The sequence below is a fragment of the Hemicordylus capensis genome, chromosome 15 (assembly GCF_027244095.1).
Source record: "Hemicordylus capensis ecotype Gifberg chromosome 15, rHemCap1.1.pri, whole genome shotgun sequence".
NCBI lineage: Eukaryota > Metazoa > Chordata > Lepidosauria > Squamata > Cordylidae > Hemicordylus > Hemicordylus capensis.
Genome location: NC_069671.1, coordinates 15827932 through 15843958, shown reverse-complemented (window position 1 = coordinate 15843958; position 16027 = coordinate 15827932). Strand labels below are relative to the sequence as shown.

The following is a 16027-nucleotide window of genomic DNA, read 5'->3' as shown; positions in this document are numbered from 1 at the left end:
CCTTTCTGCAGCAAGCATTCTTGTCCTTGGAGTGTGCACTCAGTCCGGTACAGAATCTGCCCCAGGTTTTCCTGGGCTTCAAAAGCCTGCAGAACCTCTCTGCGGTCACAGTGTGGCAGGAATGCCTCTAGCACAGCACTCTGAGTTCTCTTAGATCTGGTGCCTTTCTCCCGTTCTCTTCTAGGGTGTTCTGCTCTCTTGGCATCACCACGGCACCCTCTGCCGGTGGTAATCAGAATCCACCTTGGTACAACTCCTTCTGTCTCATCTAGGACAACATGCATTCACTTTTGCAGCTGTTCCCCATGCCTAGGGTGCCCTCTGCTGGGGGAAAACCCTCTGAAGAAGGTCCCTTCTCTCTTGCCTTGGTCGCTGTCTCTGAAAAAAGGTGAAGTCACAGGCCAAGCCTTTATCCCTGTCCTGTTATCCACTCAGTCCCAGTTTCCGGCACCTGGCAACCCTAGTTTGGAAAAGAGGCAACTAAGGGGAGACTTGATTGAGGTGTATAAAACGATGCATGGAGTGGAGAGGCTGGGCAGAGAGCAATTTCTCTCCCCCTCTCAGAGGAACAGAGGAAGCTGCCATATACTGAGTCAGACCATAGGTCCATCTCACACAGTATTGTCTACTACACAGACCGGCAGCGGCATCCCATGAAACTGAAGGCCAGGAAATTCAGCCCAACAAAAGGAAATACTTTTTCTCACAGCACATAATTAATCTGTGGAATTCTTTGCCATGGGATGTGGTGATGGCCACCAGCTTGGATGGTTTAGACCAGGGACTCTCAACATTGGGTCTCCAGATGTTATTGGGCTTCAGCTCCCATAATCCCCAGCCCCAGTGGCCTCTGGTTGGAGATTATGGAAGTTGAAGTCCAATAACATCTGGGGACCCAACATTGAGAATCCCTGGTTTAGACAAATGCATGGAGGACAGGTCTATCAACGGCTACTAGTCTCAGGGCTAATGGCCACCTCCAGCCTCAGAGGCACGATGCCTCTAAATCCCAGTTGCAGGAGAGCAACAACATCAAGAGAGAGGGCATGCCCTCACCTCTTGCCTGTGGGCTTCCCAGAGGCATCTGGTGTGCCACTGTGGGAAACGGAATGCTGGACTGGATGGACCTTGCGGGGACGACTGACCCAGCAGTAGGGCTGTTCTCCCCACCTACCCCACTGAGGCTTTCCTTGTGGCCCCCGCCCCTCCACTGCACTGCCCCCACATGGAAGATCACTGGTACAAGGTAGTGTGGCTGCTGCCACCACAAGTGTTTAGACACTACTTCTCAACAAACCTTCTCAAAGCAGTGTACACAGAGAAATATCAAGAACTCACAAGCAGCAAAGAGGTCTTGTCTCTGTTTGTCATTTGTAAGCACTTGTATTCGGTGAGGAAGCTCTGGTCCCACCCCTCAGATGTGCTTGGAGATGCACAGACGTTGCATCTCCAGGGACAAGGATTTGACAAGGGGCCGGGAAAGAGACTCTCTTTCTGCCTGAGGACTGGCAAACCGTTGGCAGACAATATTCAGTGGCTCAAAAGCCTGATTCTGGTTAAGGCATCTGTGGTGTTTTGGGTTAATCCATTCCTGGATCCAGGCCAGCTCTTGAATGGGGCTTTAATTTCTTGTCTTCCAGTCCTGGGGTGGAGGTGGAGCTAACAAACAGCCAGCAGCAAGAGCCTTGAAAAAGAGGTGGGGCTAAGAAACAGCCAGCAGCAAGAGGTGGGGCTAACAAAACAGAGGTGGGAGCATTGAAAACTAGCCTGCACTTGCCTCTCTATACATAATATCTATTTCATTAAACAATTAATATTCCTGATTCCACTCCCCTGCCTTGTCCTTGCATACCACAACTCTTTCTGCAGTTCCCTGTCCTCAAGGAGCTCACAATCTAAGGGAGACATTAGTGTGGTGTTTTTAGTTAATCCATTCCTGGATCCAGGCCAGCTCTTGAATGGGGCTTTAGTTATATGTACTCCATTTCCGGAGTAGAGGCGGGGCTAATAAGTAGCCAGCAGCAAGAGCCCTGAAAAAGAGGCGGGGCTAACATACGGCCAGCAGCAAGAGGTGAGGCTGACAAAACAGGTAAGCTCAATTTTCAGAGCTGCTGCCAGTCCAAGTAGGCATGCTGGTCTAGATGGTCACAATGCTGGTCACAATGTCCATCTGTAGGATGGGCAGTTTTTATATGTTGGGGTCATGGGCCATTGCATTACTGAATACCATTCAAAGCAAGACGTAACCACTGATCAGAATAATCATCTCCCACAGGGACAGCTAAAGATTCCAATTGCTGCCATGAAGGCAAAGGAGGCCCTCTTTTATTTATTTATTTATTATTATTATTATTATTATTATTACAACATTTATATCCCACTCTTCCTCCAAGGAGCCCAGAGCGGTGTACTACATACTTGAGTTTCTCTTTCACAACAACCCTGTGAAGAAGGTTAGGCTGAGAGATGCGTGACTGGCCCAGAGTCACCCAGCAAGTCTCATGGCTGAATGGGGATTTGAACTCGGGTCTCCCTGGTCCTAGTCCAGCACTCTAACCACTACACCACACTGGCTCAACACCATTATCTGCCAACAGATATGATTTTCGGCTGGCAGGCAGCACAATATAAAGTAGCTTCATAAATCCAGCAGCTTGGGTCGATTAACAGTCAGCCAGCTTTGCCACAAGCAGAGAGTAAATGTGTGGTGGTGTCAGTATCAAGCCCTTTGACTAGATCTTGGCTTTAGTGCCTCCACCCTCCCCATTGGCTTGCTAACCAGCTACATCCTGATTGGCTGTTGAGGCTGCTCAGCATCAAGCCAGTTCCGCCATAAAGTCAGTTCCGAATCACTGTCCAAGTCCATCTTTTGTCTAACTCCACATTCTTAGAAATCTGCCTGCTCTGGTGATATTTTTAGGAGCTGAGCATGGCTACATCCAAGAGATGGCTGTTGTGCCGTTTTTAAGATGGAAAACAGGGGATCACGGATAACAAGTACAAGAAATGCAAAGCGAAACCCGTGAACAACCGTGAACAGTAAGCAAAGTGAAAAATGCAGCGTCACAATACAGGGTACAATACTCCAAGTGTAATCACAAACTGCAACAGGCATCCATAATACAAAAGCAAGTAAATACCAACAGTGTGGGCTAATGAAAACTCCACAGACTCAAAGATGTCATTCTTGACAAAAGTTACTGAGATGCTAGAGGTGCCGGTTGGCTTGAAGGAAATCCTCATAGGTAAGAGGTAACCATCCTGAACAGGAAACTTGAAACTTGTAAATCCTCATGGGTAAGAGGTAACCATCCTGAACAGGAACCTTGAAACTTAACAGACTTCCTAGGTAATAGTCAGTTTCAAAAAAAAGTCTTCATCAGAAGTACCAATAATCTTATATTATACCCGCCACTCCAGATATAAGATTCCATACTGCCTGTATTTCAAGATGGCAGCAGCTGCACTGTCAGCAAGGTGCCGTTCACATTTCCGATGCCTTCTTTCGGGTTCCATTTTTGCGTTACAGTGCTACAACGTTGCCATAAAAAAAGAGCTGTATTTCCCCATTGTAGGATGGTTCGCGGAAGCTAGAAAAGATGGCTCCCTCTGCTGGCGGCTTTGCGCAACAGCTTTTATATATGGTTTCGATACGATCCCGCCAAGCCGAAGTAAACTACGGCTGTATTACCATGTAATCTGGGGAGCGCCTCAATAGTAGGAAGTTTGAATACCACTTGCTTAGTTGTGTGACCCTCTGCCTTTTAACAGATTCATTCAATTAAATTCAAATAAATGTTCATACTACTTTAACATGGATATAGGTACCTTTCTCAGATATTGGAGGCAGTGTGGGATGATACTCCAGTTCTGTAAACTGGAGTTTGGAGCCTTTGTCCATTGTGGCTGGAGATGATGCGGGTTGTGCGGTCCAACAACATTTGGGGACCCGAGTTTGGAAAGAACCTCTGTATAGAGCAAAGCTAGCATGTGATTTTGTGATCCAGAGGAGAGCTGGTCTTGTGGTAGCCAGCATGACTTGTCCCCTTAGCTAAGCAGGGTCCACCCTGGTTGCATATGAATGGGAGACTAGAAGTCTGAGCTCTGTAAGATCTTCCCCTCCAGCGATGGAGCCGCTCTGGGAAGAGCATCTAGGCTCCAAGTTCCCTCCCTGACAGCATCTCCAAGATAGGGCTGAGTGGGATTCCGGCCTGCAACCTTGGAGAAGCCGCTGCCAGTCTGAGTAGACAATCTTGAGCTAGACTAATATTCCCAGACCACGGGAAACACCTCTATCGGGCAGCAGCAATATAGGAAGGTGCTGAAAGGCATCATCTCATACTGCGCGGGAGGAGGTAATGGTCAACCCCTCCTGTATTCTACCCAAGACAACCACAGGGCTCTGCGGTCGCCAGGAGTCGACACCGACTCGACAGCACACTTCACCTTTACCTTTATGCCACATTACAGTTCCTAAATATCGCAGGATGCCTACTTCAGCTCGTTTTAATGCGTTACCCTCAGAAGTTTGGGAAGGGACTTGGCCTTTGATCAACGGGCGCCATCGAAACCATATCTAATGTTTTAGTATATTGCCAGTTTTATAGGGATTCCCATCAGCATCACATATTTCCTCTTTGAATCCATTTCCCAGGCCGTACAGATTTATTTTAAATAACATTTTTGCTCTCCAGCCGGAAGGATGAGATCCCCTTAAATGTTGACAAGTTGTGTCTGGTTGCTAGTAAAATTCAGCTTCAGATAAGGCATCAGTAGCCGCCTTATAGCATGTACAGGTTGCACGTAGGGGGGTTATAAATATTTTGCATAATGTCACTAGAGATACTGTTAATTATATTTCGCACTGTGCTGAGTTTATTTTCTTCTTCTCTCGTTCGACCTGTAAGGTGTTTGCTGGCCTGTGACTGTATCGATAAAGATTGATTGATGGCTTATTTAAAGTTAATGGAGAAACTATGAGGGGACGTTGAATTCTTGGCTTGGGGAGTGGAAAATGCTGCCTGTAGTTGTGCCCCTAAGAAAGAAACGCAGGACGGTCAGCTGAGCTGAGGGAGCAAAAAAGGAGGCTGATTTCTGGAAAGGCACCAGAGAGGGGAGTGGGTCTGGACTGAGCCTCCATCTCCTGTATCTCAGCCCCTTTGCCTTGGGGGTGGATGGCCGAGTTGTGTATTTGTTCTGGTTTTGTATGCACTGGGGTGTTTAAAGGCTTCTGCTCCGTGTTCTTGTCCGGACATTCTAATGAGAGAGAGTCAGCCTGGTCTAGTGGTTAGAGCATCGGACTCTTGTGGCGGTGTGGGGGAGACTCGAGTTCTAGTCCCCCCATTGGGCCATGAAACTCCCTGGCTTGACTCTGGGCCAGTCACGTCTCTCCTAGACTAACCTGCCCCGCAGGTAGGTTGTTTTGGAGGAGAAAGAAATGCAGTAACCAGGGTTTCTTAACCTTGCCCCCCCCCCGCCAGATGTTGTTGGACTATAACTCCCATCATCCTCAGCCACAAAGGCCATGTCTGGGGGTGATGGGAGTTGTAGTCCAACACCATCTGTGTGTGTGGGGGGGTATGCAGTATGCCACTCTGGGCTCCTTGGAAGAAGAGTGTCAACTAAAAGAATGATGTGATCTTCAGGGGCCAATACCTGCCCTGCCCACCTCCCCCCACCCACCCTATCCCACCCACCCCAGTTCCAGAGACCACCACCACCACTGGGACAGCTCCTTCGCCCACAGCCTCTCTGCTCTTTGTTCTCCCTGAATCAGCCCCTTTCCTTTGATGAGTCAAACCAGTTCCCTGCATATTGAGAGTGGTGGGAGGGGTCTGGACTCTAATCTGATGTAGATTAGACATCCACCTCCCTCTCTGTCCTCCTTTTCTCTCTCTCTCTCTCTCTCTCCCTCCCTCGCTCTGTTTCTTCCCCCTCCCTCCCCACTTCGCCTCCTCAAGAAAGTGAACAGCATAAAGTTTAAATTTTAGAACAATCCAAAACCCAGCGAAAAGAAAGAAAACAAAAGAAAGACAGAAAGAAAAAGTGAGAGAGGGAAGGAAGGAAGGAGAGGGAGAGCTCCGAATCAGCCGGTGGTGTGCTTTAGGTTTGACTGGCACTTCTCGCTTTGCTCCAAAGGACGACCTAAATGGCATCACTTGTCCGGTTTCCTTTCTAACCGAGTCTACCGGAAAGGCAACTGCACCATATTATGGGCAACTGTGTGAAGTCTCCACTGAGAAACCTCTCGAAAAAGGTATGTTTCCCCACCAGAGGTGCAGTGTGTGCATGCTTTGTGGCCAGCATCTTCAAGACAGGTTATAGTGTGTCCGGGTGTCTTGTACTTTCTCGTGTAAGGCTGGCCACGGTCTGATAGGAAGGGGCTGGAAGTCAGTGTTTCTGCATGCAGGCACAGCTCTGTCTACATGCAATTGTGTGTCCGTGTGTAGGTATGCGCGCGGCCATGTGCGCAGTATGCACAACACAATCCTCCAGGAAGATCTCGGTGGAAATGAAAGAGCAACCCGTTTGGATGCACCTGCCCTTCATTTCAATGGGGAAGAGACGTTCCTGAGGGTCGTCCACCCCCCCCCCATGCCCCTGTTGTTTGATTGTGAAGGTTTTCGTGCTCCCCTGAACATGTGCACCAGGGCACAGATTTTGCCTAAAACGACCTGTGTTTGTATTGTAAGCACACTCTTGGGTTTGTACATGGCAGGGCATTCATGTGCAGTTGTGACAGAGACGTGTGCAGGCAAACGGTGCATGGAGATGAACGCACATCCGTGCATGTCTCCCAACATGTACACTCCTGTGTCTGTCGGGGGTGTGTGTGTGTGGGGGGGTGTCTGTTCTCCCAGTCTGCAGCAGCTGTGGGTGCTACAGGAAAGCACCGCCTCAGATGTGTGACCCCCCCATGCTTTTGTGTAGTTTAACAGTCGATAGCGCCTATTTAAACAGGTGCAAACGGGGGCAGATTAAGCTTTTTGCCGCCCTTTTATCTTAAAACCAAAAAGGCTTGCCTTTTTTTTGTAATAAGGTAAAAACCGGGTGGGTGGGCTTTCTCCTTGCCCACTCCACCCTTGCTGCAGACGCCACTGCCCACAGAGAGGGGCAGCAGAATTGGAGGAGGGTCAACATTTTCTGCTCCTCGAATTTTGCCGCCATAGGCAAATGCCTACCCTGCCTCTCGGTTAATCCACCCCTGGATGCAAAGGCGAATGACACCCACCCCCTAACCTGCACCATGCTACCAGCCTTGCTCTGGAGCAGTTGAAGGAGTTATTTCTTCTCCCTCCCTCATCCCTGGCGTCTCCCAGACTTTGTCTCATGTCAGGGTGCCCTTACAGGATTGTTTCCACAGCCGTTGCCTGTAAATGTGAGTCGGCACACAAGGTTGTCCTGTGTGACCCTTTTAAAATCCTCTCTGTTTTCTGGTGTGCCTTGGGGGTCCACTTCATGCTGGAAAAAAGCCCTTGGGTCTTCCAAAGCCTGGGCGGCTTCTTCTTCTGTGTCCGTACTCAGCTCTTGGCCACGGTAAATGGCTTCAGTTGGAAGGAGAGCTGGTCTTGTGGTAGCAAGCATGACTTGTCCCCTTAGCTAAGCAGGGTCCACCCTGGTTGCATAAGAATGGGAGACTTGATGTGTGAGCACTGGAAGATATTCCCCTTAGGAGATGGAGCCGCTCTAGGAAGAGCAGAAAGGTTTCAAGTTCCCTCCCTGGCAGTATCTCCAAGATAAGACAAGATTTATTTATTTATTTATTTGGGACAAGATTTTTTTTTTTAATTGAACCAACAAACTACCAAAGCATACAATACGTTGAGATTCCTGCCTGCAACCTTGGAGAAGCCGCTGCCAGTCTGGTAAGACAATACTGAGCTAGATGGACCAAGGGTCTGACTCAGTATATGGCAGCTTCCTGTGTTCCTGTGGATGCCATGCGAGCACTTTTTTCATGTACCAAAAACAGCGTTTCAAAGCAGTCAGTATTAACCAGACTGTTGTGGCTGCTAGCTTCTGCTCGTGAGCTGTGTGTTTAGTAATTGGACTTGAAGAGTTTAGCGGATGCTTTAGCTCCTAATGACATTGCGGGATTTGCGTAGCAATGATGTTCTCAGTTGTTTTCTAGTCCTTGTTCCATCTTCTCGTGATGTGATGCTGTCAATCGCCCTGAGAGCCTTTTGGCAGAGAATGAAACAAACGCATTTTATAAATAAAAGCAGCGTTCCGTCCCACCCAAGCACCCACATGGTGCTTGCAGTTTGTGTGTGTGTTTTTAACGTGGATGCTTGGGCAGAAAGGTGTCTTTGAGGAGATATGTAATTTCTCCCCTTCAGAGCGGGATGTGTCGAATAGACCAAATAGAAGAAGTCGTTGCAAAATGGGCCCATGGATGGCTTGCATGGTCAGTGGCCATCTGTGGACAGCAAGTCCCCTGCTCATTATGGGTTGCCGCTGAAGGAAGTTCAGCGGAAGTGGGTAGTGAAACAGAACTGAGGTATGAGAATCAATTAGACCAATCTTGTGTATGCAGACACAGACAGTTGTGCCGATAGGAGCTGGTGTGAGCTGGGTGTCAAGGTGCCCATGGCCTTAGGAATGAAGATAGGCTTCTGTGGCAGTGCGCGTTTTGATCTAGGTATTGCGCATACCTTTGATCTAGGTATGCGCAGTATGTAAGGCATACATATTGGGGGGGTGTGTGTGATGGCAGGCATCCCCTTGTATGAAGGTGTGTTTGCAAATGGCTAATGGACTCAAGTCCAAACATGCAGAAGAGGGCAACCAAGATGATCGGGGGCCTAGAGAACCTTCCTTATGAGGCAAGGCTACAACACCTGGGGCTTTTTAGTGTAGAAAAAAGACGACTGTGGGGAGACAGGATAGGGGTCTGTATAATCATGCATGGTGTGGTTTGGATAGATTGGGTAGAGAGGGAAATGTGGAGAAAGTGGATAGAAAGAAATTCTTCTCCCTCTCCCATAACACTAGAACCAGGGGTCATCTCATGAAATGGATTGCCGGGAAATCTAGGACCAACAAATGGAAGTACTTTTTTCACACAATGCATCATCCACTTGTGGAATTCTCTGCCACAAGATGTGGTGACAGCCAACAACCTGGATGGCTTGAAGAGCGTTTGGATCACTTCATGGTGGAGAGGTCTATCAACGGCTACTAGTCAGAGGACTATAGACCACCTCCAGCCTCAAAGGCAGGATGCTCTGAGAACCAGTTGCAGGGGAGCAGGAGAGAGGGTATGCACTTACCTCTTGGCTGTGGGCTTCTCAGAGGCACCTGGTGGGCCACTGTGTGAAACAGGATGCTGGACTAGATGGGCCTCCTTGGGCCTGATCCAGCAGGGCTTTTCTTATTGTTCATATGTGTTTGGACTTTCCCACATATGTGCTCATGGACTAGATGTATGTACGTACTGCAGAACCCCTGTGGAGTATGTGCGTGTGGGGTGTGTGTGTGTGTGAGAACATTCAGCCACAGGGCTGCTCTGTGTAAGGGTGGATCAGCCCCCTGGGAATCTCACAGAGATTTGCATTTGGCCGGGATCCCCAGGCTGGATATTGAGGTGTTTCTGCCTCCTATTTGTTCTCTCTCCAGGGATGTGATGTGATCTTGGCTGAGATAAGATTTGCACATGTTCGAGCATGGCTCGAGGAATTCTCCTATGAGTTGACCCATGACTATTCATTGTTTAGCTTGCAGGACAGGTTCTGCAGATGAAAGGAGGCCCTTTTTGAGCACCCTTCAGCAGCCTTATTGTGGCTCAACAGAAAGGAGTTTTTATGGTGCCGCCAGTAAAGGCTGGAGCGTGTAGAATCCAGAAGAAAGGGTTGTGGTATGTAAGAGCAAGACAGAGCAGCTGAATCAGGAATATTAACGGTTTAATGAGACAGATATTATGTACAGAGAAGCAAGTGCAGACTGCTTTTCCGGGCTCTTGCTGCTGGCTGTTTTTTTAGCCCCGCCTCTACTCTAGGACTGGAATAAAAGTACCTAAAGCCCCATCCAAAAGCTGGCCTGGATCCAGGAACGGGTTAACCAAAAACACCACAGCTGGCAGCACCATGAAGTTTTTCACACCTGGCTTTTAGGTCACATCTCCTCCGGGTTGGAGGGGTGTGTTCACATATAGGTCAAATTTACCCTGAAGTCCCTGCAAGCTATCGGAGAACACTTCACACACAATTTGGGTTTTTGATTGTGCGTTAGTGTGCAGCCCGATTAGTTTAAAACAAAAATCCACTTTTTGCGTCGTTTGGCGGGGGGTCAACTTTGAACTCATAGGGAACATAGGAAGCTGCCGTATACGGAGTCAGACCATTGGTCTGTCTGGCTCAGTATTGTCTGCACAGACCGACAGCAGCTTCTCCAAGGTGGCAGGCAGGAATCTCTCTCAGCCCTTTCTTGGAGATGCTGCCAGGGAGGGGACTTGGAACTTTCTGCTCTTCTCAGAGCAGCTCCATCATCCCCTGAGGGGAATATCTGACAGTGTTCACACATCTAGCCTCCCATTCATATGCAACCAGGTTGGACCCTGCTTAGCTAAGGGGACAAGTCATGTTTGCTACCACAAGACTAGCTCTCCTCGCAGTAAAGACTTGCCAATAACCCACTGCAAAGCCTGCTGTCTGGGAAACCTCCATGTGGAGCTTGTCCCAAGCTCAGGGAGAAAGGCTGTCAGAAGCTCCTCTGACTTGCCTCTCTTCTGCCAGGGACTAAGAAGATGCTAAAGACATAGACGTCCCCCTAGACCAGGCATGCTTAACTTAGCCCCCCCCCCGGCCGCCAGCTGTTTTTGGACTGCAACTCCCATAATCCCCAGCCACCATGGCCAATAGCCAGCCCTGCCCTAGACAATAGAAGCTGCTAGAGTCACTACTGTCTTCTATAGTCTCTGGTCTCTTCCAGTACTTTTGTTAAAACCTCCGCTGGAGCAATGAACATCAGGTTAACGGGGGCATCTTTGCTGGTGCCACCAGGCACTCTAGCCTCCCCATCTTGAGTTGGGCCTCAAAGAACAAGGATAAGTGACAGTGTGGTGTAGTGGGTAGAGTGCTGGACTAGGACCGGGGGGAGACCCGAGTTGAAATCCCCATCCAGCCATGAGACTCGCTGGATGACTCTGGGCCAGTCACTTCTCTCTCAGCCTAGCCTATTTCACAGGGTTGTTGTGAGAAGAAACTCAAGTATGTAGTACACTGCTCTGGGCTCCTTGGAGGAAGCGCGGGATATAAATGTAAAAATAAATAAATAAGTGTGGGTGCATGGCAGACAAACTGCAAGTGAGCACAATTTGTGACATTGCACAACATCCTTACTGGATCACGTGGTACGTCTGTTAGGTTCCAATTTCCTGACTTTGTGGGACCCGAGCCGAAACTGGCAGGTTGTTTTTTTAAAAAAACTAACATATATGGAGGTACATATATATTATGTATGTGATGGGCATACATAATATATCGTGCATATACATCATATATTACCAAGAGGTGATATGCACGTTGATTTAGTCCATTAACTGAAGGACTTGCTGAAAACATGTACATTTTTAAAGTAGCTGATCAGTGTGCTGGTCAGTTACATTTGATCAGCCACTCTGCACTGCAGTTGGTCAGTCCCACGGATGGCTAGAGAGAAGCAAAATGTTGATGCCAGCAAGCTGAAGATGATTTGGAAGAGGAACTGGTGACCGCGGTGTACGCACTCGCCCGTCCCACGGTTATTTCGGACAAAATACTTCTGCAGGTTTTTGCCTCGTTTCGAGCACCTGTTTAGTCGGAGGCCATAGGGTGGTGAAAGGAATGTGTGTGTGCATTTCCGTGGGAAGCCATGCGCTCTCTGATTGCTTTCCACTGGCTTCGGAACGGTTGTCTCCAGCTTAACGTCGCACTCAGGGGGCGTATGAAAGTTCTTCTCACTGGCTTTGTGCTTGCAGATGTGGCCATAAGGAGGACACTTTCTTACTGAACAATGTTGTTTCCTTTCCGGTGTGCTTTTTGTCATTGGTGGCGATGCTATTATCGCGTTTTGATGCCAATAGCATCGTACCGAAGCAGATTGCTCAAAGGCTGTGTCTTTCTTTCTTTCTTTTAATGCCAGCAACCTATATATATATATATATATATATATATATATATATATATATACACACACACACACACACACACACACACACACACACACACAGCTGTGCATGCAAACATGAGCATCTGTGTGCATGTTCTCAGCCCTGCCAAAAGAAGCTTGCAAGCACTGTTCCTTCTAAGGCGTGCGCACATGCGCACGCTCACACCTTTTCTGACGTCCGCTCCGTAAATTTTAGATCCCGCTCAGGTTGAATCAGGAAGGTCCCACTCTGAATATATGTGCGCGCACACTGCCTCGATACGGCCACCCAGAACAAAACTCATTCCGCACACAGATGGGGAAAAATTAGAGAGAACACTGCTTGCAAGTGCTGGAGATTTTCGGAGGGAGCTGTCAAAAGCCGGCAGAGGAACTCTGAGGAGTCAGATCATTAGCAAGGAGTTCTCTCCGTCTCTCATGAAAACTATGATGGGATTGTTAATGTTTACGGCGTAGAATCCAAAGGTCCCTGTGAGCACTGCTGGCTTTTTATAGCCATATGGGAATGTTAGGAGGGAACATTTCTGCCAATGCCTAGGCAATGCATTTCTATATAAGGCCGGCTGCTGATTCTCTGGCAGTGGGCTTGGAACTCCAGTACTGGATTCTGTCCTAGACTCGTAGGAACAGCTGTCTGTGACCAAAAGATGGCACCCCTTTTCGTATGGAGCAGAAACGCTGGGGGGGGGGCGGCAATCAGGATTTGGGACTGGCGAAAGGGTGGAAGAGTTTGGTGCTGGGGTTGGCCAGGCCAGTTTAAGCTTGTGGTCCTTTTTTTTTTTTTTTTTTTTGCCAGGCGTGAGCTCTGGATCTGCCTGCACCAGCTCAGAACTGCCTTAGTGACACTCGTTTATTTTGCTAAAAGAAAGCATGCAGGGTGCTGACGGCCACCAGGAATCACTCACACACACACACACACACACACACACACACTTCTGAATTGGCAATGCATTGCCCTCCTGTTTTGAAGTCCTCCTTTGCAACAGTAAGGACTAGAAACTTAATTTAAAAGAAAGACAGAAAGCTGAGATGAGGGCATTCTGAGTTCCGTGCTCAAGTACCCCTGTTTGTGCTTTGGGAAGGCTCAGTCAGCTCAGTGAGCAAGCACCTATTGTGCATGCAGAAGGCTCCCATTCCAGCCCCTGGCATCTCCAATTGAAAAGGAGCAGGGCTGAAAAACGCATTTGTCTGAGATCCCAGAAAGCTGCTGCCAACCAGGGCTGGCAAGGCCCCCACCCACAGGGTGCCATCCTGGAAGCACCGACTGCCCTTTGTCGAGCAAACGTATGAGGGCATGGGGCATGCCTACTGCCTTTCCTAAGCTGCCGCTGGGGCGTGCCGTTTGCATGGCTCACGTTCAGTGGGAGCCCTGAGAGAAGTTCCTCTCCTAGCCCTCTTGATGCATGCACAAAGCAGAGCATCGTGTCTGTGCCTTGCAGCGGCCCATGAATCCTCCCCTTGTTTGCGGGGCTGGGAGCAGAACACACCAGAGGCGCGCTTTTTCATTCCTGCCCGTTTCGAACCTCTGTAGCTGGAGGCAGATGTGCAGTGCCTAAGGCTTTTGGTGTCATTTCAAAGGGGGGAAATCCTCCAGGTGGGCAAGGCTTTCATCACCTGTTGAAAAGAAACTCTGGTACCGGCAGCTCAGACCGTGGTGGATTAACTGAGAGGCGGAGTAGGCATTTGCCTACGGCGGCAAAATTTGAGGATCAGCAAATTTTGCCCCTCTTCAAATTTGGCTGACCTTCTCTGTGGACAGTGGAGTGGGCAAGGAAAAAGTTCCCCACTTTTACCTTACTTTTTTTTTTTAAGGGCTAACCTTTTTTGTTTAAGGTAAAAGGGCAGCAAAAGTCTTTTTGCCTATGGCTTAATCCGCCCCTGAGCTCAGAGCTGTAACGGGTTGGGTGGCAGTGGTGAGGGAGGTCAGCTGAAAGAAGGAAGGGACGCAAGGGGCGAAGACAGGGGCGAAGACAGACGTAACGTGTTACGTATGATGGGAATGGTTTGAATGCACCTTGGGGGTCCTCACTGTACACGTATAGTTCCTCTGTCCTCATCAAGCTCTGGGCGCAAAGGTTCTGCAACTCCCCAGCACGTCTTGAGGGGGAAGGAGGAAGGAGCAGTGTGTGATCAGCACCTACTGGCTAGTGCCAAAATATCACCAACTTAACTTCCCCACAATTAGGGTTGCCATATTCTGGCTTTCTAAATCTGGGGGCCTGATTTGCATATTATGTAAATTGGCTTGAAACTAATTTTTGAGCAGAATAGTGGCTGTACATTTTGCTCCATAACTCCGCTTCTACAAGGGCTAGAACTTAGTTTTCTTTCTCTTTTTTTGGTGTTTTTTTTTTTTAATGAAAGCTGAAATCCGGGCGAATCTGGGTGAGCTAAGCAATCTGGGTGAGATGATTAAAATCCGGGAGAAACCCGGAATTCCGGGGGGTTATGGCCACTCTAGATAGATATAAGTTTATTCAGTCATTGACCAGCAAAGCATGGCAACTCTACCCACAATCCAGTTTGCAATCGCTTTATAGGATTTGTGAATTGCAGGGCAGTGCCGGAAAGGACATATCAACGCACATGCTTGCACAAGGGAATGGCTGATCCAGAATTTCTGAGAGCTGGTCCGGAATTCCTTCATGCGAGACTTGTAGGCTTGCCAATTGTGACATGGATCCGGGTTACGTCTGTCTTCTCCTTGGTCTGGCTTCTCTGCTCTGTCAGAGCAAGCCTGGGAAGGGCAGAGAGGTAACTTCCTCTGTTGTATTGTTTACTTGCTGCCGATTTGGCCGAGAAGATCCGCCACGAGGAGAAGACATGTTATAAGGCGGTGCAGACGAGCGAGGAGGGGCCGTCGGCCTGCGAGTACCAGGGCCCGCTCATGGTGCTGGCCCAGAACTGCGCGGTGATGCACAACCTCCTGGGGCCAGCGTGCATCTTCCTGCGGAAGGGCTTCGCCGAAAACAGGCAGCCAGTACGTAAGTTGCACCCTCGTGGGCGAGACGCAGCGGCAGAGCCCAGAGGGTGTGTCCAAAGCCCATGCATGTTGCCCCCCCTGGGACTTGGAGATCCTCCCTCCCCAGCCCAGGTCAGGCTCATCCAAGCTTCATGCGCAGACACACACACACACACACACATCCCTGATCATTCAAATATACAGATTTACAAGAAGACTAAGGCATTGAGATGGAAAGGTGCCTACAGACACCACAGCAAGTCGAGCTCCAACTCAGGCACAACAGCCCTATTCTCACCGTATATCGAGGTGTGTGGACATGTTGTTGGGGTGGGGCGCATGTTCGTGGTGGCAGGCACCTGCATGTCTGCATGGACTCAGTCCACTTACATCCACACTGGGGGTCTCTCTCCAAATATTTGGAAGTCACCAAATACAAAGCTCTACAAATTGAAATGGAAAGGCTGTGGCAGAAGAAGACCAAAATAATCCCAGTGGTAATTGGCTCCCTGGGTGCAATTCCAAAACACCTTGAAGAGCACCTCAACACCATCGGGGCCACAGAAATCACCATGTCAATTACAAAAAGCAACTTTACTGGGAACAGCCTATATTCTGCGATGATATCTATAATAATAACAACAACATTGATAATAAAATTCAGCCATCCCAGGTCCTTGGGAAGGACTCGATGTCTGGATAAAACAAACCAGTCAATAACACCTGTCTGACTGTGTAAACAAGAAGTAATAATAATAAACAACTTTATTTGTTACCTGCCCCATAACAAATTGTTCTCTGAACAGCTCACAACAGAGGATTAAAACATTCAATAAAAACACATAACACGTTAAATCATAACAGACCAAAAAGAAAAAGAAAATACAAAGTACAATACGAAACAAAACTCATTTTAAA

The 16027-nt window shown here is 48.6% G+C and overlaps 1 protein-coding gene across 8 annotated transcripts in view; it reads left to right on the top strand.

The window, feature by feature from the left end:
- CABP1 (calcium binding protein 1) overlaps positions 1–16027 on the top strand; it is a 39244-nt gene that overhangs the window by 11127 nt on the left and 12090 nt on the right. For 4 of the 8 annotated variants that reach the window (XM_053280334.1, XM_053280329.1, XM_053280326.1 and 1 more), the window contains exon 2: positions 14951–15127. The exons of 1 other annotated variant lie outside the window; for it this stretch is intronic. In XM_053280334.1, the coding sequence (XP_053136309.1) occupies positions 15035–15127 (93 nt within the window). In that variant the 5' untranslated portion in view covers positions 14951–15034. Of the gene's footprint in view, positions 1–6138; positions 6257–14950; positions 15128–16027 lie in introns of all 8 variants that reach the window. 3 more of the 8 variants (XM_053280330.1, XM_053280332.1, XM_053280331.1) reach the window with 1 other exon arrangement.